We start from the raw sequence: 27,630 nt of genomic DNA, 5'->3' as shown, positions 1-27,630 counted from the left end.
ATCCCATTTTTCAGATAAGGAATATGAGGCAGAGGGTAGAGACCCAGAGCTTATTTGGGTTGTGGTGGACTTAAACTCATGGAGCTGGATTTAGCTGGTTCTGAGGCCCGACCACCCTACAGAAAGGCCCATGGCAAGCCTGCCCCATCTATGCCATGTGATGCCCCAGAGGCTTACCAGCTGCCCAGTTTCTCCTACTTCTCAGCCTGGTCCCTGGGGCTCACACAAGATGCTCTCCTGAAGATGTAGCCCCTGAGGTGGTCTTGCCCTCTTGTGGGGGAATCTGGAGCATCCCAAACAACACTGCCTCCAGTTGGCTGAAGCCTCTTCTCTCTTGTGTGCTGTAGTAGTAGCTGTGGCACTTGGCTAGGTAAGGAGGCATCACTGGTCACCAGCTGCGCTGGGCCCTTGTGCAGCAATGAGTAGAACTCAGTAGACCTGGGATGTCCAAACTGCACATTACAAAGAATTGACAGGCCCTAGGGATTGGCTCCTGAGAGAACCTCCAAGACCTTGGAATATCCTGCCTGATAAGTGTCTTTCCTCACCAGGAGCCTTAGGCTACACCAGATGTGATTTATGATGGGACCTTGAGTCACACCGGATCAGGCTAATCTCTGAGATAGCTGGAGGCTCAGGAACTAAGGCCAGTCATGCAGGTACTCCACATCTATGTGGCCAACCCCCAGTAAATGCCTCCAGGCTTGGGTAACCTTCCCTGGCTGCCAATACTTCATGTGTATTGTCACGCCTTGCAGGGAGTACTACAGAGTCTGTGTGACTACATTGGGAGAGGGCAAATGGAAGTTTGTACCTGGATTCCAGTTTATGTACCTTCTAACTTTGTGGTTATAATTTGTATTCTTTTCACTGTAATAAACAGTATCTCAGCTTTTTCTGAGTTCTGGAGTCCTAGTGAGTCATGGAACCTGAAGGTGGTCTTGGGAACTCCCTTGCAGTAATTTAAAAAAAAAAAGATTTTATTTACTTGAGAGAGAGAACACAAGCAGGGGGGAGAGGGAGAAGCAGGCTCCCTGCTGAGTTGGGAGTCTGATGTAGGACTTGATCTCAGAACCCTGGGGACCATGACCTGAGCCAAAGGCAGATGTGTAACCAACTGAGCCACCCAGTCGTCCTCCTTGAAGTCATTTTGTATTTGGTGTCTCACTGATTCACTCATTCATTCCCTGTCGATTTTGGCCCTGCCACATGCCAGGAGATGGGTCTACAGAGTGTGCTAAAGGGCCTCTGAGTCCAGGGTGGGCTCTGAACAAGGACATGGACAGTGACAACACAATGTTCATGCTGCCATGGGGGGCATAAGGGGAGGACAGGCTGCTTCTGATTCAGCCAGTAAGGAGGTACCCTGGAGGGTACTGATGCTGAGGACACGGAACAAGTTGGGTTTGGACAACACAGGAATGACTGGAAATAAACCTGGAAAGATGGGCTGTGGGGGGTGAATTCAGAGGCTTCAAGGCCAGACCACATCCTTATGGCCACAGAGAATCCCTGAGTGAGGCTGTATGGAAAAGTGAAAGGCTCATGCCTGTGACAGAACAAAGGCATGGCTCCAGCAGGCACATAACCAACGTCTGGACTGAGCAATGGCTGCCCAGCTCCTACATTTCATCTTTCTCTAAGTCAGCCAGATGGCTCAACCTGCTTCTTCAAGGACATTACATTCTAGAGCTGCCTCCTTACAGTAAATGCCCCTGGCATATGCTGAAAAGGATGGAGGGATTATTGCCACTCTGTCCCTATATGCTAACTCTAGTATTTTCATCCTGAAATATGAGTGGCTTCTCGCTAGGGGCCTCAGGCAAGTGGTTTAACCTCTCAAAATCTCAGCTCCTTGGGGCACCTAGATGATGCAGTTAAGCATCCGACTCTTGTGTTCAGCTCAGGTCATATCTGGATCATAAGATCATGCCCTGCATGGGGCTCATGCTCAATGAGGAGTCTGCTTGGGATTCTTTCTCCTCCACCTCTCCCTAAATATATAAATAAATAAATATTTTTTAAAAAACCTCAGCTCCTTGTCTATGAAGTGGGGATAAAAATATCTGCATTTCAGGGCTGCTGAGGAGAAAAAACAATGTATGTAAGTGCTTATGAAGTGCTAAAGTCTTACATAAATGTCACTGGCTCAACTGATTTTAATGAAGTCCTCATGCTGAGGCTGATGAATGACACACAGTCTTTTTAAAGACCACGACTTTATGACACAGCACATTTCAACATTATAAACTTTACTTTCTGGCAGAGGAGCAAAACAAAACCACATAACCCAAAACCATATGGCCTGAGTTAACACAAGGCACAAACAACTGAAAAAGCATCTTTGTTTTTTAAAGATTTATTTACTCATTTTAGAGAGAGTGAGCTCATGAGCAGTGGGGGAGCGGGGTGGGGTGGGGTGGGGGTGGGACAGGGGTAGAAGGAGAGAGAGGGGAAGCAGAATCCCCTCTGAACTCAATCTCTGAACTCCGAGATTATGACCCGAACCAAAACTAAGAGTCAGACTCAACTGACTGAGCCACCCACCTGCCCCCCAAAAAGCATCTTTTTAAGGTTTGTTTTTTTGTTTGTTTGTTTTCATTTTTGCTTGGCAAAACTGGAACAAGCTCTGTTCCAGGCTTGCTGAAACCGTCCAACCCGTGGATCTCTCCCACCATCTGGTGGACTTCTGTGGGAGCCTGTATGATGGAGAATGGGAGGGGCTGTTGCTCTCCTTTAAGGCTCACTCTGGCTTTCTCACCCAACTGGGTGACACTGCAGAGAGGCGTATGATGAGCAAGGGGGCTGCTCTGCACTGGTCCTGAGTTCCTGACATTCAGAGGGCCCTCTGCCAGATGAAGAACACCACACTAAGGACAGACAGAAGGTCTCTGCCATGTTTGGCATATCCCCAGTTCACTGATAGATGAAAACCAAAGAGTTGCTGAGGGTTTTCTGATACTCACTGCCCTCACATGGTGTCCCCTGGGAATGAATTTTCTGATGCTAGGCCACAGATCTGCTCCAGCTGAAGACTTTCTCACATTTATGACATTCAAAGGGCTTTTGTCCAGTGTGAATCCTCTGATGCAAAATGAGGGCCGTAGACTCATGGAAGGTTTTCTGACACAGGCCACATATGAAGGGCTTGGCACACGCATGGATGTGCTGGTGCTACATGAGGTGTGTGCTGTGGCTGAAGGCTTTGCTGCATAGATTGCACACATAGGGCCACTCCCCTCTGTGCACCCTGTAGTGCTCAGTGAGGGGTGACATCTGGATGTAAGCCTTGTCACACTCATTGCACTTGTAGAGCTTCTCCCTGGTGTATGTCCTGAGGTGGAGGGTGGGGGAGGAGCTCTGCACAAAGGCCCTGCCACAGTTGCCACACACAAAGGGCTTCTCCCCAGGGTGGATCCTCTTGTGCTGGGTAAGGAACTTGCTCTGGCTGAAGGGCTTCCCGCATTTTCCACAGGGGTAGGGCCTCTCTCTTGTGTGCATCTGCTGGTACAGGACCAGGGCTGAAGAATCCCCAAAGGGTTTCCTACATTCACCACATATGAATGGTTTCTCACTGCTATGAATCTTGAGTTGCTGGGTCAGGTAAGAGACCTGGCTGAAGGTCTTCCTATTCTCTACACGTGTAGGGCTGCTCACCAGTGTGCACCTGCTGGTGTCTGGCCAGGGAGGACCTCTGGCTGAAAGCACACGGCCACAATCCCTGCATGTGTATGGCTTCTCACCTGTGTATGTCCTCAGGTGCTTGCTGAGGGATGAGCTCTGGTTGAAGGTTTTCCCACATTTCCCACATTCCTGGCATATGTATGGCTTCTCTCCTGTGTGGTATTGCTCATGCTCAGCAAGGGAGGAGCTGAGGCTGAACGCCTTGCAGCACTTGTGGCACTCATAAGGCCTCTCTCCTAAGTGGGTCCTATGGTGGATCAGGAGGGCTCGGGCGTCAGCAAAGGCTCTGCCACACTCACAACAGTGGAACGGCTTCTCCCCAGTGTGGACTTGCTGGTGCTGCATGAGGTGAGTGCTCTGACTAAAGGCACGCCCACAGTCACCACAGGTTTACAGCTTATCACTTGTGTGCACCCGCTGGTGTTTGGCCAGGGATGGGTTCTCTCAGAAGCGCTTGTGGCAGTGGCTGCACGCATAGGGCTTCTCACCGGTATGGATGTGCTAGTGCTTAACAAGGGTCAAGTTCTTGCTGAAGGCCTGTCCACACTCCTGGCATGTATTTGGCTTCTCACTAGTGTGGATTCTCTGGTGTTGAACAAGATGTGCACTCTGTCCAAAGGCCTTCCGACACTCCTTGCACGTGTAGGGCTTCCATTTAATGGAAATCTGTTGATAAACCACAGAGCATGCATTCTTGCCAAAGGCATCTTCCCACCCACCACACTCCAATGTGTCCTCCTTACTGTGAGTTCCTTGTGGGTGATGAAGGTCTGGAAAGGAACTAAGGGCCTCCATACACTTTCTCCTTGGCAGGGGTGCCCCTGATCTAGGACTGAAACACAGGCAAGGCCCTTCTTGCCAACATAGCTCGTGGAAGCTTGAGCCCTTGGGGAATTGCCCCCATGCTCAATGAGGAATGGGTTCCAGGAGAAAGTTCTAGCAAGCCTCCAGTCTGGGCTTTTCTTCCCCTTGCCGAGTGTCACTGCTTGGCATTATCTTTCTGCCACCTGGCCTTCATGCTCTGTGACTTCTCTGGATGGTGTGCCAGAAATCCTGCCCGGTGAATCCCATTGTTATCTGCTCTTGAGGAAGAAGAGCTTTCTTTAGAGGCAGCCATGCAGCTTAGTGCCTAGGCTCTGAGTCTGAAAAATAAGCAAAGAAACATTCTCAAGCCCGAACCTGAATGTGCACTGCCAATCTACAAGGGATGGACAGAACCTCAGCAGTCACACTGGGACAGTGCAGACCCATGGCTTTCAATGGTACTCCTGCAGATAAGGACAGAAGAGTGGATCAGTCCAGAAGATCTCTACAGCCTTGGTGATTCCCTAGGACTTACAGGACTCAACAGTCATACTCATGGCTGTGACTGATTAGAGCAAAAGGACACTGGGCAAAACCAGCAAAGGGAGAAGGCACAGGGGGCAGAGTCCTCTCCCAGTGGAGCCACACACCACACGCCAAACCCCTCTAGCACTGGATTCTGACACATAAAGTGTCATCTACAGTTTGTTAGAGACTCAGTGCCCAGGGTTTTACTGGGGGCTGGCCATATATGTACCCACTACGTAGTATGTACCAAAATTTCAGACTCCCAGAAGGAAAGCAGGCATTTGGTATAAATCACACTATTTGTACAAATTGCTTAGATGCAGTGAACCACTCTTATCATTCAGGGAATGGTGGGAATCTTCCCACGATCCAAGTTCCCAGACACCAGCCAAAGGCCAGCCCTGTATCAGGCCTTTCGAAGAATGGTGACCTCACACCTGCTGTCAACCCTCTTCTGCACAATGGGCAAGGAAAGGGTAGAATGGAACACAGATAGGCATGGGCCAAGGCTGAGAGTCACCCCACCTGTCAGCTGCCATTGGGATTGTTTTATAACCAAACACTTACTGCAACAGGGCCTGGTCAACAGAATGGAAAACAAAAATCTGGACATGAATGTGCATAGAACACTGTTCCCAGAGGTTAGAAGCCAGACAAAAAGGATACACATAGCATGACATATATCTATATGAAAAATAAATGAATTTGGGATGCCTGGGTGGCTCAGCAGTTTGGTGCCTGCTTTCAGCCCAGGGTGTGATCCTGGAGACCCGGGATCCAGTCCCATGTCAGGCTCCCTACATGGAGCCTGCTTCTCTCTACCTCTGACTCTTTTTGTATCTCTCATTAATAAATAAATAAAATCTTTTTTTTAAAAAAGAAAAGAAATGAATTTATATGAATACATTTATATAAACTTCATTTATCTGAAAGGTCAGAACAAGCAAATCATAGAGACAGAAAGCAGATTGGTGGCTGGCAGGTCTGGGGAAGTGACTACTAAATGACTGTCAGGTGTTTCAGGCTCTTGCAACTACTAGATCTTTGCTGTTTGATGTATATTGCACCTCCTTTTCCCAGGAGGAGAAATAAACTGAGCTGAAGCATGGTGACTGTAGTTACGATACTGTATTGTATACCTCAAATTTCCTAAGAGTTGATTGGAAGCGTTCTCACTACAGAAAAAACATCACAACTCTATGAGTTGATAGATATATAAATTAGCTTGATAGTGACCATTTCATAATGTATATCAAAATACCATGTTGTATACTTTAAATATGTACACTTTTTATCTGTCGATTATACCTTAAAAAAAGCTGGGGGAAAAGATTAACTTTAAAAAATACCTGATCTGGGGATCCCTGGGTGGCTCAGCAGTTTAGTGCCTGCCTTCGGCCCAGGGTGTGATCTTGGAGTCCCTGGATCAAGTCCTACATCGGGCTCCCTGCATAGAGCCTGCTTCTCCCTCTGCCTGTGTCTCTGCCTCTCTGTGTGTGTGTGTGTCTCATGAATAAATAAATAAAAATCTTTCAAAAAAAATACTGATCTGATAGAATCTTATTTCACTCACCTGGACTTCTCAGGATATCTTTCTCCATAATCCAGGGGTCTTCCCGCTGCTCCAGCTTGGAGATCATATCTGGTTTGCAATCGTGAAGACCTGCCCATAGATATAAAGTAGGAGGGAAGTGTTGACGCTGTTGCCACAACCCAGCCAGGCCCCAACAGGCCCAATAGTGCAGTGTGTGTGCCTCAGGCATGGGAGAGGTCTCTCTGTGGTGATGTGGGGTGGGGCGTCCACTCTGTACAGATGGGACCCAAGTAGGGGACACACATCGGAGCAAGGACATACCTGGGTGTGGGTTGCTGGGGACAAGGCAGGGGATAAATATGCACATGTATGTGTGAGCACACATGGAAATACACACATGGGACATGGATAAAAAGGTGACAGGAAGGCCTCACCCAGGGACACCGAGTTGCTGTAATTCGTCAACATCACGTCACAGTACAGGATCCTCTGCGTGGGGTCCAGCAGCCCCCATTCCTCCTGTATGAAGTCTACGGCCACGTCCTTAAATGTCACTGGCTTCTGAAACATCCCACATGCACTGGCTCAACCATGGGCCCTGTCTGACCAGCCCAGCCCCATGGGAAATAGCAAGATTGAATGTTCTGAGAAACACTTGATTGTTATGGGGTAAGGGGTGTGGCTCATGCTGTGAGTGGCACTATTATCACCTTGACACTGAGTGCTGTGGTCCCACTGGAATAATTGTGTCTTTGCCAAATTCCTGTTAAAGCTTTACCCCTCAGTATAAACGTGTTTAAAAGTGGAGCCTTTTGGGGGGGGTGGTTAGGTTTAGATGAGGTCATGAGGATCGGGCCCCATGATGGGCCTAGTGCCCTCATAAGAAGAGGGAGAGACCAAAGCCTGTGTGCTCTCACCTTGGCTCTCTCCCCAGTGTGTGAGGACACAGAGAGAAGACAGCTTGTCTGCAAGTCATGAAGAGAGCTCTCACTGGAACTCAGCCTTGCTGACACCCTCATCTTGGACTTCTAGTCTCCAAAACTATGAGGAATAAATTTGTTGATTAAGTTCACACACAGTTTACCATATTTTGTTACAGGAGCCTGAGCAGATTAAGACATAGTAATTCCAAAAAAAAAAAAAAAGACACAGTAATTCCTCATCACTTCCCAAAGCACTCAGCTTTGTGGCCCCCAGAGAAACAGCTGGATGGCCCCTGTCAGCCCCCCATAAAGCCATCTGTCACACCTGTGTGGTCTGCATCCTCTTTAGGGCTGGGCAGGGGAGGCCTGGAGGACGGGATGGCATCCAACACCAGCCACATATGCTCTGGGACCAGTAAGTGTCCCCAACCTGGACTTTTTGCTCCACAGCAGCACCCCTAGGCTGTGACAACAATCCCTCTGCTTGTGTGTGGCTGTCTCCTTGCATACTCCATGAAGAAAGAGTCTGTCAGCAAGCAACATCAATTTCTCTTTTTTTTTTTAAAGAGATTTTATTTATTTATTCATGAGAGAGGCAGAGACACAGGCAGAGGGAGAAGCAAGCTCCTTGTGGGGAGCTTGACGTGGGACTAGATCGTGGATCTCCAGGATCAGGCCTTGGGCTGAAGGTGGCGCTAAACCGCTGGGCCACCAGGGCTGCCTGCAACATCAATTTCTGAGTAACTACTTACCATTAACACCCAAAGCCCCTAACCATCTTTCTAAATGCTGCTCAGTGCCACCATTCACTCATTTGCCCATTAATATCTTCCAGGTGTCTGCATATGCCAGGCCCTGCTCTGTCCTTTCCTTGGATATTTGCTAATAAGCAGGGTGACCGTAAAGAGCCTATGTCCCAGATTGGTCCAGGCCAGGATTTCCTCCAAGGTCCCCTAAATTGACAGGGTCACTAAGCCCCACCCTGGAGTGAAGAGAGAAGGAAGAAGAGGAAGAGGAGGAGGAGTGGCCAGAACAGAGGAAGGGGTCTTGCCCCAGGACTTATGTTCCTTGGGGGCTGTGGCTCCATTCCAGTGCCAAGGGGTAGAAGTACCACAGAAGGAAGGATAGAAAGGAGTATGTCTGATGAGACTGCTGGCATTTTTGGAAACTCACGTGGAAAACATCTGTTGGGAATGCAGTATTGTGGGCCTTGGGCTTGTCTTCCTTGATGCTCTACTGAGAAGGAAGAGCTGGGGGAGGAGAGGGGATATGAGAAAGGCCAGATCTGCCCTCAGGCTCGAGACCCACACCCTAAAGTCCCCTCATCTCACATCTCTACCCTTCCCAGCCACTAGACTCTTTCCAGGCACCCCCCACCCCAGACCCTCCCATAGGTATTTCCCCCTAGACCGACTACCTGGGCCTGCTCCCTCCTGCTTACCTCCCAGGGATTGGCAGAACCATAGCACCCAACACTTACTACATGCTAGGCATGGTGTGGACATCTTACATCACCTTGCTTGATCCTTATTCTGTCCCTATGAGGGATAGTTAGGATCAACACTACCAGACCTATTTTGCAGGAAAGAAACTAATGTACTGAAGAGCAAGATGCTTGCTTGAGTTGAGCTTCTGCAGTGAAGCACCCCTACTCTTGTTCCCACCTATGACCAGCCCAGACAGTGAATCCTATGGAGAAAGCAGCATCCACATGGACAGACAGAGGGTCCCACACCTCCCAGAATCAGTCTGGGGATGTGACAGCCCACCCGGGCTCTCGTAAAGGGGTCTACACAGCCACCACGGATCCAGGATGACCCAGAGGATGACAAATACTTGGGAGTAGGAAGCTCTGACCTGTGGCTCCGCTATGTGCCACTATGTTGCACTAACTAGCCATATCCCTGCTCTGAGCCCATTTCTTCCTGGGTCCCCATGAGCATGGATGGTGTTATGTCTCAGAAGGTCTTTGTGAAATGAAATATAATATAGGAACACCTCATGGTGTCCTTGCTGTCAGAAGCCACACCACCTTTATACCCTCCATCCCATCCTGGCTCCCAAGCTGGGTAGAAGGTCACTGAGCTCAGGGCTCCACAAGAAGCAGTCCTCTGATTTGATACTTGGAGGTTGGACTTCAGACCCCTGCTTCTAAAACAGAACTATTCATGAGTCCCTGTGGGCAGCTATAGCTGCCAGTGCTGCAGCTCCATGCCACCCCAGGGTGCAGACTTCTCAAGTTTTGCTGTGCAATTCTGGCCAAGTTCCCTAATACAAGGAAAAAGAGGTACTATCATCACCCTGTTATACAGGTGAGGAGAGGGTCACAGGTTAAATCAAAGGTGTAAAGCAAGTGATGGGTGAGAATCTAAACTCAGGAAGTCAGACTTGAGTCTGCTTTCAAAAATGTATTTTTTTATTTTTATTTTTTCAAAGATTTTATTAATTTATTCATGAGAGACACAGAGACAAGGAGAGAGAGAGGCAGAGACACAGGCAGAGGGAGAAGCAGGCCCCATGCAGGGAGCCCAATGTGGGACTCAATCCCGGGTCTTTAGGACCATGCCCTGGGCCAAAGGTGGCGTTAAACCACTGAGCCACCGGGGCTGCCCCATCAAAAAGATATATTTTTAATAGATGTATGAGTGCTCAGCTCAATGAGTTTTGACCAATGCACACACCTGTATAGGCACTGTCCAGATTAAGCTCTAGAACTTTCTGTGAGGATGAAAATGTGAAGCTATACTGTCTAATTGGCAGCCATCAGCTCCATGTGGCTCCTGAACAGTAGATACACAGGTGGTGTGACTGAGATACTGGATGTGTAATTTGAAGTTTAACTGATTCACATTTTTAATATCTCCATGTGGCTCTTAGCTACCATTTCAGACAGCTCAGTACTAGGACTTTCAGTATCACAGACAGCTCCCGTCAGGCACCTCTTCCAGGAAGGCCCTCCTCAGCCCCAGCGTGACTGACTACTGCTGGGACTTCAAAGAGCAGAGCATGTAAGTTGTGCCTATTCTTGAACTTCATACAAAGTAAATTATATGCTGTGTAACAGTCTGAGGTCTCAGCCCAATACTATCAGGTTTACAGACATTGCTGGCAGCAGACACCCTTCAGGATGCCTCCACAATCCCACAGGGATTGTTTGGGGACAAAGTGAGATACCAGGTAGGCAAATGCTCTGAGGGAAAAGCAATAGTCCCAGCTGTCCTGAATTCAGGTCCTATCAGACTCCCAGGAATGAAGGACTGACATGGGACCTTTTGCACCCCCCAACCTCCAACACACCCAAGGGTGAGAGTGGAGAGCTGATCCCTGGGGTCCTGATGTACCCAGTGCCCACCTTCCTCCCAATGTCATTCCTAGGCTGTAAACAGTGAGCATGAGGGATAAGTGGAGTCTGTCAGAATTAGGATCAAATCCCCTTACCACTCTCTGCTGGGTGACCTTGGGTTGCTCAATTCATCTAAGCCTGGGCTTTCTATCTGTAAAACTGGGCAATAGTACCTTTTGCAGAAGGGTGTTTGTTCATTCATTCATTTACCAAATACTCCATGGAGACTGTGTACCACATCATGAACTTACAGTCTATGATGAATGGGAGCAAGTATAAAGTCTTCAAATGTAGTAAAGTGCTGAAAAGCATAATGTAGATATTTGTGGCACCTGTTTTGGATCAGGTGGTCAGGGAGGGCCTCTGAGGTAACATCTAAGCTTAAATGTTATTCAGTGGCAGGGGCATGGGCAAAGGGAGAACCGTAGGTGAAGCCTGGAAACAGGCAGACCCAGAAGGCATGGGAAGAATTGTAGATTTGGTCAAATCAGGGGTCAGCAAACCCATTGCTATACAGAGTGTGAGCTAAGAATAGTTTTTCCATTTTTAAGTGGTTGGTAGGGAAAAATCATCAGAAGATTAATGGTACATGAAATTCAGATATTAGCATTTGATAAAGTTCTGGATTTCATGCGGAAAAAATATGTGAAAAAAATTCTCTCATTAGGTAAGTATCTACCTGACATCTTTGGTTTTGCCTCTTAGCATACAAAGCTGAAAACACTTGCTACCTGGTGTGTTGTTTTTTTTTTTAATTTTTTTTTTTGGTTTGTTTTTTAAGATTTTATTTATTTATTCATGAGAGACACACAGAGAGAGAGGCAGAGACACAGGCAGAGGCAGCAGCAGACTCCTTGTGGGAAGCCCAATGCGGGACTTGATTCCAGAACCCCAGGAGCACAGCCTGATTCAAAGGCAGAAGCTCAAGCACTGAGCCACCCAGGTGCCCCCCAATGAGCCACTCAGGTACCCCGCTACTTGGTATTTAAAGGGAGAGTTTGCCAACTCTGCTGTGACAACCAGGGCAGGGATGGAAGGTTTAAGGGGGACATAGCTTCACTGTTCAGGATTTAAAGACCCCTTCAGGGCAGTATAGAGAGCAATAGAGGAGGCAAGGGAAGGCAGGAGATCTGTGAGGAGGTGGTAGTCTTGATTAGGCTGAGGATGGCAGAACAGTGAAGGCAGGAGGAGCAGGGCAGGTTTTGAGGATCTGGTTTCTGAACATGTTCAGCCCTACCACCACCACTCTGCCATGTGCCTCACCGGCTCCTCAAGATCCATTGCCTGCCACTCTGCTGTCTCTGGGCTGCTTGACCACAGCAGCTTGACCACAGATAGGGGGCATGTGGTCTTAGTCTCAGACAGATCTCAAGTTGTAGATGACTCTTGCAGGGCTGGATTCCAGTTCCCAAAGCCACTGTTTCCTCCCATCTACTCCCATATAGCAGTCAGGCTCCTGGCTTTCACTTGGGGGCTCAGGGCTAGGATTCTAGAAATGAAATACTACTGGGTAAGCAAAAGCAACAGGGAGCAGGTGTGGCCATACACAAGTACTTCCCTGGGACAGACCCAAATGCCTCCCTCCTCCAAACTGAAAATATATGTCCACACAAAAATCTGTGAGTGTTCACAGCAGCATTATTCAGGTAAACAAACTGTGGTATATTAACAAAATGGAACATTATTCAGCTATAAAAATGAATAAAGTACTGATACATGGCCCAACATGGACTTTAAAAACATGTTCAGTGAAAAAAGCCAAACACAAAAAAGCCACATATTGTTTGATCCCATTTATATCACATATCCAGAACAGAGAAAATTAAAAGAAAGTAGATTACTGGTTGCCAGGGGCTGGAGAAAAGGGGAACAGGGAGTGATGACTAAGGGGTAGAGGCCATAGGCACACACTTGAGGTCATGCCTGCAGACACAAAGGAGGTGTCACACATTCAAAACACCCCTTCCCCACAAACATGCATGGTGACACACCTGACCACTCACACACACCTGAGGTCTCATCTGCACACACAGATGGTGTCAGATGTGCAATACACTCTTCCCTTCTGACATGCACAAGCAGTAATACATTCAGGCAAATGCACATACCTGAGGTCACACTTGCACACACAGGCTCCGACACATTGCCCCCCCACACACACATACACCTGAGGTCTCATCTGCACACACAGGTGGTGTCTTGCATGCAGGATACCCTTCCCCCTGAAACGTACATGTGGTGACACATTCAGCCACATGTACAACCTGTTACACCTGCACACACAAGAACGGATAGACTGGGCCCCTCTCACACACTTAAGGGCTCATGCACACACAGGTGGTAACTCACATGCAAAACACCCCTCCTCTCTGTCGCGCACACGTGCAGTGTCACATCGGCCATACAAAGCTGAGGTCTCACGGGCACGCACTGGTCTCTTCCTCACATTCCCCGGCATGTGCACGCGCCCACTGTTCTTCCTCTCTCCCGTCCCCCACCCCAGGGCCGCGCTCCCTTCTGGGCCCCATTCGGCCACTCAGTCACTACCATGGCATGCACACGTGGGCCTCGTCGTCCCTCACACTCACATAAGCCACCACGCCGGAACAGCGGACTCACCACCGCAGCCAACCCCTCACAGAGCGGGAATGGCGCCACCAGCCGTCGACGTGAGTACAATAGCCAAAGACACTTCCGGTCTGCTCTTCCGCCAGTGGCCCGCGCTGAGCTCGGGATATTCTCCCAGAGAGCCCTGCCGATGCGTGCTGGAAACCAGCCAAGCATAGGGTCAACAGCCTTCTGGGAAAAGGAGTCCAAATGGCGCCGGCACCAGGGAGGGAGCGTAGGAACCTGGTTGCTCTGCGCCGCTGGAGCGTAGGACCAGTCAGCTACACGCGTAGGCTATGTACTTTTAAATATACAGCGTACCTTTTTCTCTTCACACACGCACGTACACCCACACATGTCTGGCTATGTATAGTCTGGGAAATTCCCCCCACACACACACACACACACGCACCCTGTTTCCTGTAAAGCTTCATCAGATTTCCTCTAAGATCCAGTACATTCTTCTGCCTACCCAGGAAACCACACGATTACCTACTTCAGCCTATATGCTAATTTCTTCCAATGACGTCCTACCTTTTTGTTTTCGTCTTTTATTCAAAACCCAATAAAAAACCACGCACTGCACACGGCCACCGCCTCGTGTGCAGGCTTTCTCACATTAGTTAATCCTCAGCCACTTACTTTCGACCAGCATTGTGCAAAAGAACTTTCTAGAGATGAGGAAAATGTAACTAGTGAGCAGTTTAAATGTGGTTATTCACATGAGGAATTCAATTGTTATTTTAATTTTGGGTGAATTTAAAATTACATTTAAATAGCTACATGTGGCTAGTGACTACCATGCTAGACACCTTGGAACGTCTGGAAGATATTCACCTTGGGTCTCCTTACAAGAAATCTATGGGAGACTGCTCTTCAGACTGGATGAGGAATTCTCCTCAGTTACCTCATGCACAAACGACTTGAGTATCTCTGAAGATGTACAAGGCGATACTGAAAATGGGCAACTTGGCTGTTGGCCACAATTCATGTGTGGTGTGGGCTCTCATAATTTGGGCTGATACAGGGACTTTAATGAAATAACTTGAAAACTTATTTACTACTAAAATTTATGTGCTAATTTATAGCTTGGAGGAAAATTCATGGAGTCAAAGCTATTTTACACTTAACTGGTTCCATTAACTCAATCCTCAAACATGTGTGCCTATATAAGAACAAGTATGGCTACGAATTTAGAGTGTGCATGTGTGTGTGGTGGGGGTGGGGGGGATGCATGACAGAGAACAATGAAACCAACTATCAAACTTAACTTTAATTTGCAAGAGTTGAGATTTTTAATTTAAATTTTAAATTTATTTTTTGAACTGGTAATACTTTTACATGTTTCAAAATTCCAAAAATATCAAAAGATATAGAATGAAAATTATTCCTCATCCCTTTCCTCCCAGTTCTCCTCCCCAAGAGCAACCAGTATGCCTTGTTACTTTGTACCCTTAGGAAATTGTGTTTGTGTGTGACCAAAAAAATTTTTTACACAAATGGAAACATACTTTACACACTGTTTTATACCTTTTCATTTAACAATGTATCTTGGAGCTCTTTCCCATATTATCACATAGACAGTCCCCATTTTTAAAGCTGTGTAGTTCTCCATTCCAGCACAAACCACTAACCCAGTTCCCCATGGTGGACACTAAGGTTGTTTACAAATTTTTACTTCTTAAATCAATACCATAGGGAAACCATGTACAAGTAGTCTACAACATACAAATAAATCTATTGGATTCATTCCCAGCAACAGGTTTACTGAGACAAAGAGTTTGTGTCTTCGTAATCTTAGATAGCAACTAATAAGTTGCCCTTCACAGAGCCTGTTATCAATTTATACTTCCCCTGGAATGTATAGGAAATCCTTCCCCCCTTTTGGATAAAAGTCAAGGCTGATAAAATGCTAGGTGGTCACACTGTTACAATCTTCCTGAAAGGTAATTTAAAAAGCTACATGAAATTCATTGGCAGAGGAAAATGCTCAAAATATAGTAAGAAACATGTGTTACAAGAGAACTAGAAAGGATTCCAATTTTCTAAACACAACAATACTATACATTTTTTGTGTGCCTAAGACCTAGTGTACACTATATGTATACATGTATTTTTAAGAAAAAATTATAGGAAAATTAAAATCTTAATGGTAATGACCATGTCTGGATAGTGGAAGTATGAGGAATTAAATTTTACTTTTGTGCATCTTCCACATTTGCAGTAAAGAATTTACATTACTTTTATAAACTTATAAAATCATGTCCTCTGTAGTTTATAGTAACCTCCCCTGAGGAGTTCATCTACCTTTGTTTCAAAACATCTGTAAGACTATCAGTAGGGATATTATGCCTAGGAAATGCGACCTGAAATGAGAAATAGAAAATTTGTAAAGATCTCTGTTGCCTGGAGAGGAAGGCAAGTGACAAGCTTGTTCCCAGCTTACCCACTGAGGCCACTGTAACCTCAGCCTCTGAGACTGGGGAAACATGACCCTCAGGAGCTGCCATTATGGGGGCTGAGGTGGAGGTAAAGGAGCAATTGCAGGCCTGGCTTCTAGAGCTGCCTGGAACCAGCAAGTTACCATTGGGTGTCCCCTCCCCCAAAAAGCACTACTGATAGGTAGAACATTCCCAAATCTGCACCCCACACAGCAGTGAGGAGAAATGGTCAAAAGTGGGGCTTATTCATGTTTTATAATGTCCATGATAAAATGCTAAAATTTACATTACTCAGAAAAATAAGTAGATTCTCTTCCTTTTCTCACACCAATTAAGAATGTTGCAAAACAGTAAAAAAATCACCAGAAAACATTTATGTATAAATCAATTAATGGTATCATTTGTTAAAATCAAAGGTTTAGGATTGTTAGTAGAGCCCTCACCTAATTTAGAGTCTGGAAAACGTTGGCTGTAGTGCTGGGCATGATTTCCCTACCTTGGCATATTTGTGGCTAGATAATTCCTTGTTAAGGGGGCTATCTTGGGCATTATAGGATGTTTAGCAGCATTTTCCACCCACTAGCTGCCAAGTGGCACCCCTCTGTTCTGCCAGTTATGACAACCAACAATGTCTCCAGACATCACTAGACGTCTCCTGGAGGACAAATCCATCCTGATTGAGAACGTCTGGCTTAAGCAACACTGACAATTTCAAGGTAATGGCTTTCAGTAGGAGCTGTGACACCCCAAGAGAATGTAGTAGAATTTCACGGGGGCTTTTTTGTTGTTTGATCTGGGCTTATGTGGTGGGTACCAAGTGTGTTCTAATGACTATGAAGTACAGAACTGGCCCCTGTGGACCATGTATGTATGTATGTGTGAAACAACCAGAGTGTAATGTATGAACTGAGATCCTAAGTCAGCTTCACATATAAACACATATTAACTCCTGCATGCTTAGAATTTTATACAGAATATTCCAGAAATGCAATAATAGTATCTTGTTTTGTTCCAAACTTTTGCAAGAGTTAGTCACCACTTAAGAAAATCACATCCCATACAGGAATGCCCCTCACAATATTTTCATGGCCAACATTATACCCCATATACCAGATGACAACAGCCCACCCCAGGTGTCCATGCATAATGGCCCACACAGTCATATGGAGAAATACCACACCAACTGAGTACACATTACTCTACCAAAAATTACTTTTGTTTTAATTATGCTTTTAAAAAAGGGGCCATTTTTCGATTTTTTACACTACACGTGTATAGGTTATATTAGCTGTGAATTCATTTTGGAGTAGTATAGGGAATGGCACAAAACACCTGTGGTTAAAGGGGGCACTGGGCTTGACCGATCTGAGAACTACCAATCTCAGGTATTGGGAAGCACCACTTCCTTAAGAAATCAGAGGTCACCTTAGACATTTCTACCCCCAGTCCTCCTTTTGATGAACATACTATGTGGACCTACCACATTTTTGTACCTGCGGTTCCAAAAATCATATGTAGTTTCTCTCCTATGAGGATTCTCTAACGTCAAATAATACAGAAGCACCCATAGAAGACTCTTCAACCCCGATAACATGAACTGGGTTTTTCTCTTGCATGATTTCATGGATGTCAAACAAGGCAAGGGCCTGGCTTGCAGGCTGTCCTGCCTTTGTCCCACCTCCAGGGCTCTCGCTTGAGTGTGTGTGCTGATGGCGGCCAAGCTGTGAGGTCCGGCCAAAGGACTGCTCAAGCCGTCGCCGATTCCGTCCCTGGGGCTCCTCTCTGGTGTGAGTTATCTGGTGTCGGATGAGGTGCGAGCTCTGAATAAAACACTTCCCACAATGATTACACTTAAATGGCCTGTCGCTCCGGTGGGCTCTCTCATCTGGATTCAGAGGTGGGTCACAGCCAAGGGCTTCTGCCCACTCATGTTTTGTTAGAGCTGGTGTCTGCTCAAAGATTAGCCTCTGGCGGCACTCATACGGCTTCTCCCCAGCATGCTTTCGCTGATGCTGGGCCAGGGAGGAGCTGTGCCTGAAGCCCTTCCCACAGTGGTTGCACTCATATGGCCTCTCCTCTGTGTGCGTCCTCAGATGCAGGAACAGGCAAGTGGTCCGTGAGAAGGATTTCCCACACACGCTACAAGTGTATGGCTTCTCTCCGGTGTGTGTCCGCTTATGCCGGCCCAGGGATGAATTCTGGTTGAAGGCCCGTCCACAGTCCTGACATTCATAGGGTTTCTCTCCAGTGTGAATTCTCCGATGGACTGTAAGGTGTGTGCTATGGCAGAAAGACTTCCCACACTCAGCACATTTATAGGGCTTGTCTCCTGTGTGGATTCGCTCATGCTGAACCAGGGAGGAGTTCTGGCTGAAGGCTTTCCCACATTCTTTGCACATATAAGGTCTTTCTCCCGTGTGAATCCTTTTATGCACTGTGAGATGAGCATTGTGGTTAAATGACTTCCCGCAGTCTGTACATTTGTAGGGTTTATCTTGTACCTGGCTTCGTGTGAGTTCCAGAATTGGAATGGCCTGACTGGAAGTTCTACTACAGTCACTGCTGTCACACGGCTCTTTTCCTGAGGAGCCTGTCTGCTGACTGACTAAGCTTGAGTTACGTTCCGAGTTTATAACCTGTGAGTTGTAAGCACAGAGATATTCAATCCTAGAAATCTCTGGGAATGGATTTAGGTTTGAGCTTAGGACACCATTTTCCCCAAGTCTGAGGCTTTCATAGCTTTTATCTTGAATTGGAGCTTCTTTGAGGTTCAATTCCAATTGCCTCAAATTATCCTGTTCTTTCTCAGGCAACTTTACCTGGCCCTCACATTCCCAGTCTTCCCTCAGTATGGTGGGACAGGGAGCATCCCTCAGGAAGCCTTCCCCTTCAGTGATGTGGGATGGATCCACCTCAGGAAGGACATGCTCCTTGGGTGGCACTTGGCTTTCAGGTCCAGGCTCCCGGCCTAAAAGAATACCAAGAGCTCTGAGGGAGTTGGTGGAAAAAACACAGAGACGGTAACAGGCCCCCAACTCGCTGGGTCTACATCCTTACTACCCCTCCCTCCAAGTAAATCTATTCTGCTCCTATGCTGATACCAAGTGCGTCATCTGCAGAAACAGCCTTACACTTTCATTCAATCAACAAAAATCTCTTGAATATCTGCCATAGGCCCAGGTACTGGCCTAGATCAAAGGCTGGCAGATTTTGTGTTTGGAGCTGGAAGAAGCCAAACATGTTGGGCACTTCAGGATCTTTTGCCTCAGAGGAGACATGGTACTTCTGCATCCACTGCAGATTCACTCCTGCCCTAGGATGATAGGCTATACCCTCTTGTGGAGGTACATGTTATTTCCTGCAGGTCAGAAAGCCCTAGGTGGTGTCAGAGGCATTCTGTTGGGAGGCTAAGAAGCTATGTAACTACTCTGGCTATGTAACCTGTAGTCATAGCCTGACTACAGAATGTTGTCAGGGTACCAATGCACCAGTCCAGAGAAGGGATTATAACAGATATAAGCCAATTATGACAATGCAGGCCTTCCTTCTAGCCTCCACAGCGGCTGGGGTAAGGTATGTAGATTTGACCCAGTCCTAACTAAGGAGACCTCAATGGACAAAATCTGGAGTTCTGAAAAAAGGGGACAAATGTAGGGATGCCTGGGGTGGGCCAGTGGTTGGGCCCCTCCTGCCTTTGGCTCAGGAGGTGATCCCAGGGTCCTGGGATCGAGTCCCACATCTGGCTCCCTGCAGGGCACCTGCTTCTCCCTCTGCCTGTGTCTCTGCCTCTCTGTGTCTCTCATGAATAAATAAATAAAATCTTTAAAAAATAAGGGGGAGACACACAAATGTGACTCTCAGTATTCTTCCTACCTCCCTCTCCCTGAAGCATAGATGTGATGGCCAGAGGTGCTGCATCCATGCCATTACCCCATGAAAAAGCCAGAAGAATAAGAACCATCAGCCTTGGCATTACTGGAATGCTGAGCCAGATACAGCAGTGGCTGCTTTGTGGGGAATAGGGGGAACCAAAAACAAACCCCTTTGAGCTGCACTAGCCCATTTCTCCAGATATGTACAAAGGAACACAATCCTTTTTTCTAAGAGAACATAAGAGTGTGAAGGTTTACAGAATCTGGACATTTATAGAGTAAAATGGAGAAGATGGAGGGCAAGTTCACACATTAGAAATGATGCTGTAGAGGGGCACCTGGCTGGCCCAGTCTGTAGAGCATGTGACTCTTGATCTCAGGGTTGTTAGTTCAAGCCCCACATCAAGTGTAGAGACTACTTGAATAACATCTTGAAAAAAAAAGAAGGGTGCCAGGTGGCTCAGTCAGTTAAGCATCTGCCTTTGGCTCAGGTTGTGATCCCAAGGTCCTGGGATTGAGCCCCATGTTCGGTGCCCTGCCTGCTTCTCCCTCTTTCTCTCTCTCAAATAAATAAATATGAAATCTTAAAAAAAAAAAAGGGGGGGGGGGAAAGAAAAAGAGCCTGTGGAAAGGGCCCACTCAATGACTGGTGAGAGAGAACATGAGAGGGAGGAAGAAGTGGTATTCTTACCACTGGAGAAAAGCAGATGGGGAGCATGGATGAGGAAAACAGTGAGTACAGGAGCAGAGCACAGACATTCTGTGCAGAAAACAGCTAACAGAGCAGACCCGAGGCTACCATCCTTCCATCCTTAGAAGAACCAGCTTTTGAGATTGGCCCTCAGCTAGGTGTGAGAATTTGGGTTTTAGGGGTATTCCCACCACCGTGATGAGTGGCTCACTATACCCAAACTGTGCCAACAATACGGTTTATGGTTAATACCCGCTTTCTCCTGGGAGTCTGGAATCTTGGTCTATGCCAGGAACAGCCTATGACCAGCCCCCAGTGAAACCCCCTGGCACTGAGCCTCTAATAAGCTTCCCTAGTAGCTAAGATTTCTCATGTATTGTCACAACTTACTGCTGGGGGACCTAAGCATGTCCCATGTGATTCTACTTATAATCTTGGTTTCTGGACTTTATCCCATCTGCCTTTTCTCCTTGCTGACTTTTCTCTATAATCTTTCTCTCTGTAATCACTGGATCTTTGGGTGGTCTTGGGACACTGACACACCACCCTTTCCAAGCAGCATATCTGTAGTCACCTCTTGAGCTGTTCCCATTAGGGGTTCCCATTTGGCAGCTTCTCACCTCGACAGTAGCCCTGGGCAATTTCTCTCTCTGCTGCCCATAGCTCAGCCCCTTGCTCCAGCTGGGAGATGACTTCAGGTTTTGGAAGCTCAGGCCCTGGAAAAAGGGAAAGACACAGGATGTGCAGATCTGCTATAGAGAGAAAGAACCAGCTCAAGATCCAGTCCTAGACTCCTGATAGGGCACGAGGACATCTAACAATAAGGTGAAACCTTTGCGCTGGGACAGAAAAGGGCAGAAAACCCCCTGCCCATTTGTTCCACAAGGGAGTGAGAATGCAAGATCTCTGATCCCCACCCCAAGGTCAAGTCCTCATATCAGAGGCCCTATGACTTAAAACCCATCAAGAATAAGTCACTGTAGGAGACTGATCATCAGCTTGGGAAGCAGGCCTTACCCAGAGAGAGCAGATGCCCAAAGGTCTCCAGCATCACATCACGGTATAGGGTCCTCTGGGCAGGGCCCAGCTGCCCCCACTCTTCCTGGGTGAAGTCCACAGCCACATCCCGGAAAGTCACTGGCTCCTGAAACATCACACACACTCTTGATAGCTTGACTGTCTCTGTCAGTGCTCTCAGGAAGAGGAGGAGGAATGGAAAAGCAGAGGACAGGTAGGCCAGTGTCCTGAGAGAGCGCATGTTCTGAGTAGTAGGAGTCAGGTCTCACTGGGGGCATGTGAAAGTATCCAAGCAAGATCAAAACTAATTGCAGCTGATCTACAACTGATCTTAGACAGGTGCAGATCTGTGGGCTAAAGAAATGGCTACTGGTTTAAGCCACTAAATTTCGGGATAGTTTGTTACACAGTAACATCTAAATGATACACTAAATAATCCTCTGATTCATTCAAAGAAAGGTTTATTAGACTCCCTGAAAAGAGAGGTTTACAGTTGGGAGTCAGAAACTCACCTACCTTTTCAGGGACCAGGCAGGCTCATTAGTGACTGAAATGGGCTACTTTAAGAGCCTACAAGGGTACTTAATTTTTGAGAGGTGACACTGAAGGTGACAGGTAATATAAGCCCTGTCTGAAGGGGCAGCTGAGACTCAGAACCAACTGAACATGGGGAAATATAAGCTTCATATGATTTCTAGTGAGTAGAATTTCTAGTGAGTAGCTGAAAATTTGTTCAAATTTTTAACTGACCACTTTAAATTTGTATAAGTTGATGTAATGTATCTAAAACATGTCCCACAAATCAAACCCTTCTGTGGGCTGGGTGTAGCCACTGTCAAAAGCTAGATATTTCTGAACTCTGAGTTTTGACTCTGCCACTTCTTCCTCAAGAAGTATACTTGAGCAGGTACTTATTTCTACTTCCTTGTTTTCTTGTCTACAAAGAATCACTTCTCGGGGGCTGTGATAGGGAATAAGTGGCTGTAAAACACTTTCTACAGGACAACATGCGAAAGAATAAAGTTGGTCCCCTACCTCACCAAATAAAAAGTTAACCCAAAATGGATAAAAGACAAAATATAAGAGCTAAAACTATGAAACCCTTAGAAGAAAGCATAGTGATAAATCTTCACAATCTTGGACTGGCAAATGATTCTTAGATATGACAGCAAAAACACAAGCAATGAAAGGAAAAATAAGTTAAGTTGGATTTCATCAAAATTAAAAACTTTTGTGCTCCAAAGGACACTATCAATAAAGTGAAATGGAAAAAAAATAAGTGAAAAGACAAAAAGACATCTACATACTGGGAGATAACAATAGCAAATCACACATCTGATGAGTGACTTGTATCTGGAAAACATACCTCTTACAACTCAATAGCAACAACCCAATTAAAATGAGCAAAGGATTTAAATAGGTATTTCTTCAAAGAAAATATAAAATATACCAATATCGAATAAGCACATGAAAAGATGCTAAGCATCATTAGCCAAGGGGTATTTTCTTTTAAGAAAAACACAAGTAGACTTTAAAATATTAAAGAAATCATAGTATAGGTGGCATATGGCTCTGACAAAAGTTGTGCAGGAGGTATGAAGAACCCTTTGGTTGGGAACAGAGGTCTCTGTTCCTGTCCCCATGTCCTCACCTCCCACTCAGAAGGCCCTTAAACCTTGATACACGCTCCCTGTACCTCCTGCCTCCCCCACTCTGCCCCTTCAACCATCACCCACCCTGCATGGGATGTCAGTGACAGCCCAGGCATCGGGTCCACTGAGTACACAAGTACTTCATGTCTCCTCTTGAAATTCTAGCAGGAGACCATTCCTTGCCTTTTTCTCTTTTCTTTTTTTTTTAGATTATTTATTTACCTGAGAAAGAGTGTGAGGATGTCGTGGGGGCCAGAAAGAGAGAAGCAGACTCCCTGCTCAGAGTATAGCCTGACATGTGGTTAGATCCCAGGAACCTGATATCATGACCTGAGCTAAAAGTCAGAAGCCTAACCAACTGAGTCACCCAGATGCCCAACATTCCTTGCTTTTTCATGGCCCTCTCTGCTGCTTCAACTCAGACCCCTGTAGCCCTACTCTTGCTCTTCACTATTGGTGCCTGGAGGTATGGGCTGTCAGGCTCCTTTACTTTACACTCTCCCACGGCTGACCAAACCACACTGGCATGAGTCAGCACCTGGTCACTACCCACCTCCCCCACCACATCCTAGTTAGCTCTCAGTATTTCTCCTACCCTGACCCCCTAGATGCCTGAATGATTTTTTTTTTTTTTTCAAATTCAAGTCATCTTGCTTAAAAAAATTTGAATGTCTCCTCATCTTTCTATCAGGATGACCTCTTTCAGCCTGGATATAGCTGACTGAATAATGGTCTCCAAAGATACCCAGGTCCTAGTTTCTGGAACCAGTGAATGTTCCATAAATGGAATGTGAATGTGATTAAGGATTTTAAGATGGGGAAATCAGGTGGGCCCTACATGCAATCACAAATGTCCTTCTAAGGGAAGGGTGGAGGGAGACTTAACTATAGACTACAAAAGGCAATGTGACCACCAAAGCAAGATGCCATACTGCTGGCTTTGAAGATTGACAAAGGGCCATTAGCCAAAGAATACACAGTCTATAGCTATAACAGCTAGAAAAGTTAAGGAAACCGATTCTCCCCTAGTTCCTCCAAAGGAAGGGTGGCTCTGCCAACATCTTGATTTCAGTCCAGTGAAAATTATTTCAGATTTCTTACCCCCAAAACTGTAAGAATAAATGTGCATTGCTTTAAGCCACCAAATATGTGGTGCTGTTATAGTAGCCACAGGGAGCTTACACTAGACCTCAAAGCCTTCTACTTCCCTGCCTTATGTGGTGGCCAGCCTCCAAGACAACCCCCAATGACTCCCAGCCCTTGTCTAGTTGTGTAGTCCCTTCCTATTCTGTGCAGGTTTGACTTGTATAACCAAGAGATACTGTGCAAATGACAGTGCATAAATTCTGACCCCAGAGCACAAAATGCATTGGGGCTTCTACCTTGCCCTCTCCTGATCACTCACTCTTTGGAAAGCCAGATGACAAGTTGTGAGGCCAGCCAAGCAGCTCCACATAGAGGCCCAAATGGGCAATGAGTTAGCCATCTCGAGTTGGATCTTCTAGCTCTACTAACATGAGTTAGCCATCTCCGAGGTGGATCTTCTAGCTCTACTCAAGTCCCATATGACAACAATCCAGATTGACATATTAATCATAATTTCATGCGCCCAGGCCAGAACCCCTAGCTAAATCATTCAAGGATTCCTGTCATCAGAAACTGAAGTAATATTTATCGTTGCTTAATGCCACTAAGTTCTGGGTTGTTACACAGCAACAGATAATATACTTTCTCTTACTGTTGACAAAGACTCTCTCCTTGAGAGAGTATGGCTCCTCTGAACCCTCTTCTCAACTAGGCCCTGATCTCTAGGCTTCTTCTTCTTCTTTTTTTTTAATCTCTAGGCTTCTGTGTCCATTTTGTATTACTTAGATTCATAAAGAATTGGTATAATCAAAATCCCCACCCACCATATCTGATCACTCTCACATTTTTTCAAAGTCCTCATCCCCCACAGTCCTCTAGGCATTATCTGATCACTTGGCCTACTTCAGCAAGAATCCTGTTAGGTCATTGGGCACCTGGGTGGCTCAGTCAGTTAAGCATCCATCCAACTCTTGGTTTGGGCTCAGGTCATGACCTCAGGGTCATGATATCAAGCCCCACACTAGGCTCTGTGCTCAGCATGGAGTCCGTTGGAGATTCTTTCCCTCTCTCTCTCCCTCCACTTGTGCTCTCTCTAAAATAAAAAAATAATAATAATAAAAAAAAGGATCCTGTTAGTTTAGCAAGAATTACACCCACCCCTAACCCCAGGTATAAATTCCCACTTTTACTTGTTGTATTTGGAATTGAGTCCAATTCTGTAATGAAGTCTCTTTCTCCTATTCCAAAAGGTTCTGAATAAAATATCTTGACTGAGGGGATCGCTGGGTGGCTCAGTGGTTTAGCACCTGCCTTTGGCCCAGGGCGTGATTCTGAAGTCCCAGGATCCGATCCCACATCGGGCTCCCTGCATGGAGCCTGCTTCTCCCTCTGCCTGTCTCTTCCTCTCTCTGTGTGTCTCTCGTGAATAAATAAATAAAAATCTTTAAAAAATATACCTTGACTGCTTTTATTAGTATCCATCTCTGTTTTACTTTGACAAGGCTCATTCCTGCCCCACCCATCCACAGTAAAAGCAAACTAAAGCGTGGTTACATTTAATGGAAATCTGCGATCCCTGGGTGGCTCAGCGGTTTAGTGCCTGCCTTCCGCCTAGGGCGTGATCCTGGAGTCCCGGATGGAGTCCTGCATCAGGCTCCCTGCATGGAGCCTGCTTCTCCCTCTGCTCTGCCTCTCTCATGAATAAATAAATAAAATCTTAAAAAAAATAAATCTGCAATAACACTATCTGAAAACATGCAAATTGAAGGTTATCAATCTAAAATAATGCAAATCCTTGCAAACAACAAAAGACAGTATGTGCAAAATTTCAAAGACGTGGCCTTGAGGAATTATGAATTATTTTTGGTTCCTGCCACATGGAGATAGCATTTTATGGAGACCACAGTCTAGAATTGCCGAGCTTTGAATCAGGCACCTGCCCAGGTGGCCTTGCAAGCAGGGACCACCCTGAGTTCTAGTGGGCCAAACAGCGCCCCCGGTAGTCGCTCCCGCCACACTAATGCGGTGCGTGGTGACCAGTCCTTACCCTCAGGTTGGGCCAGGGGCCACGCGATGGAGGGCTCTCGGTGGGTGTTTGCTGACTCCATGAATTAGAGCATTTCTATTCTGTTAATATTGTCATCTCGGCGCTCCACTGACACCAGTTACTGTGAGCCATCACACAGCAGGCGGCCTTCAGGGAGCGGGGAAGGCTTAAAGGCTCAATACCTGTGGGAGTCGCTCGGCCCGCTGCCATCATTATTATTATTGTTACCTGAAGCCATTCCGCTGGCAGCCCCGTAGCCATCGCCAGTGCAGTCGGTTCCTCTTCGGGGTTCATCCTGGACCGACAGGTCGAGGACAGGAGCCCGCAATGGCCGTAAACACTATAGCAGCCCCAGCCTCAGGGACCACTCCACTCGCCGCCCGCCGGACAATGGCGGCCGCGCTGGTGACGCTGCGACTACAACTCCCAGAAGACCGTGCGGTGCGCTGCAGGGCCTGACCAATGGAAGCTTTTATCTGTCGAGCCTTCCACCAATGAGAGCCTTCTGGCTTCGGGCCAATGGGACCGTCCAGTCGTCTGGCCTCCGGCCACTGGGGGCGCTCCTGCAGCAGACCCGGCTAGGCGGTGCTGGGTGGGCAGCTGCGGGCGGTGCTCTCCCAGGTACTGGGCACCTGGGTGTCTCCGTGCCCGGGACGAAGGGGATCGCCGACGAGCTGCGAAGGGATGAGGCTGTGGGGGATCGTCCTCCCCCAGCAGCTGGGGATGGCCCGCAGGCGCCCGCGTTCCGCGGCGGTGGCTCCCGCGGCCCCGCGTTGAGATGCCAGCTTGCCCTCGCTGGAGGGGGTGCCCTGCTTGGAAACCCGGGCCTGGGCGTCCTAGCTGGCCATGCTTTACTCTTCGGAGTATATACAGCCTTTGTACTTAAAACCTATTTCTAGGCGTCAAAATTACACGAGCATGTAAACGTTTTGTTAATATCATGGATATGGGGGCTTAGTGACCGGAAGGGGGCAGGCGCGGCTTCTAATGCTGATTGTGTTCTCTTTCTCAATTTGGGATGTTCCCTTTGCGATGTGTCATTTCTGTGGGTCTTTTAGGGTCCATTAAAATTTTTATTAATAAAGAAGAGAGAGGGACGCCTGGGTGGCTCAACGGTTGGGCGCCTGCCTTCGGCTCAGGTCGTGATCCCGGGATCCGGGATCGAGTCCCGCATCGGGTTCCCTGCGAGGAGCCTGCTTCTCCCCCTGCCTGTGTCTCTGCCTCTCTGTCTCAGTCTGTGACTCTCATATAAATAGATAAATCTTTTTTAAAAAATAGAAACAGTCGAACCGTAGCAAATATTTCACTATTTATTTGTGCTAGAAACCGAGCACAGAGAAGAGATAGCTGCCCCCAAGGGGCTGATGGTGTAGTGAAGAGGGACAGAAAATAAATGAGAAA

General features: G+C 46.9%; 2 protein-coding genes across 10 annotated transcripts; both read right to left on the bottom strand.

The window, feature by feature from the left end:
- Positions 1–2,343: 2,343 nt before the first annotated feature.
- Positions 2,344–13,868, bottom strand: LOC112908848 (zinc finger protein 12-like). Of its 9 annotated transcripts, none has more exons than XM_072760477.1 (6): positions 13,436–13,594; positions 8,647–8,723; positions 7,468–7,591; positions 6,985–7,111; positions 6,590–6,679; positions 2,576–4,826 (listed from the first exon to the last, which is right to left on the bottom strand). In XM_072760477.1, exons 3-6 carry the CDS (start codon positions 7,567–7,569, stop codon positions 4,807–4,809), a joined length of 339 nt encoding a protein of 112 aa, XP_072616578.1. In that variant the 5' UTR covers positions 7,570–7,591; positions 8,647–8,723; positions 13,436–13,594; the 3' UTR covers positions 2,576–4,806. The 9 variants fall into 9 exon arrangements, with proteins under 9 accessions (XP_025840243.2, XP_072616573.1, XP_072616578.1 ...); XM_025984460.2 differs by having other exon boundaries at positions 13,405–13,511; XM_072760467.1 differs by lacking the exon at positions 6,985–7,111 and having other exon boundaries at positions 13,436–13,868.
- Positions 13,869–14,694: 826 nt separating this feature from the next.
- On the bottom strand, positions 14,695–26,999 carry ZNF8 (zinc finger protein 8). Its single transcript, XM_025984424.2, has 4 exons — positions 26,458–26,999; positions 21,445–21,571; positions 21,048–21,143; positions 14,695–18,832 (listed from the first exon to the last, which is right to left on the bottom strand). Exons 1-4 carry the CDS (start codon positions 26,521–26,523, stop codon positions 17,391–17,393), a joined length of 1,731 nt encoding a protein of 576 aa, XP_025840209.2. The 5' UTR covers positions 26,524–26,999; the 3' UTR covers positions 14,695–17,390.
- Positions 27,000–27,630: the final 631 nt, after the last annotated feature.

Source organism: Vulpes vulpes, chromosome 1, assembly GCF_048418805.1.
Source record: "Vulpes vulpes isolate BD-2025 chromosome 1, VulVul3, whole genome shotgun sequence".
Classification (NCBI taxonomy): domain Eukaryota; kingdom Metazoa; phylum Chordata; class Mammalia; order Carnivora; family Canidae; genus Vulpes; species Vulpes vulpes.
This window is presented reverse-complemented; position numbering and strand designations above follow the sequence as displayed.

Coding starts and splice junctions, on each gene's coding strand:
- ZNF8 (XM_025984424.2), bottom strand. CDS start 26,523: ATGAACCCCGAAGAGGAACCGACTGCACTGGCGATGGCTACGGGGCTG. Junction 21,572..26,457: donor TGCCAGCGGAATGGCTTCAG/GTAACAATAATA, acceptor GTGATGTTTCAG/GAGCCAGTGACTTTCCGGGA. Junction 18,833..21,047: donor TGCCCAGGGCTACTGTCGAG/GTGAGAAGCTGC, acceptor GTATTCTTTTAG/GCCGGGAGCCTGGACCTGAA.
- LOC112908848 (XM_072760467.1), bottom strand. CDS start 4,029: ATGCAGCACCAGCAAGTCCACACTGGGGAGAAGCCGTTCCACTGTTGT.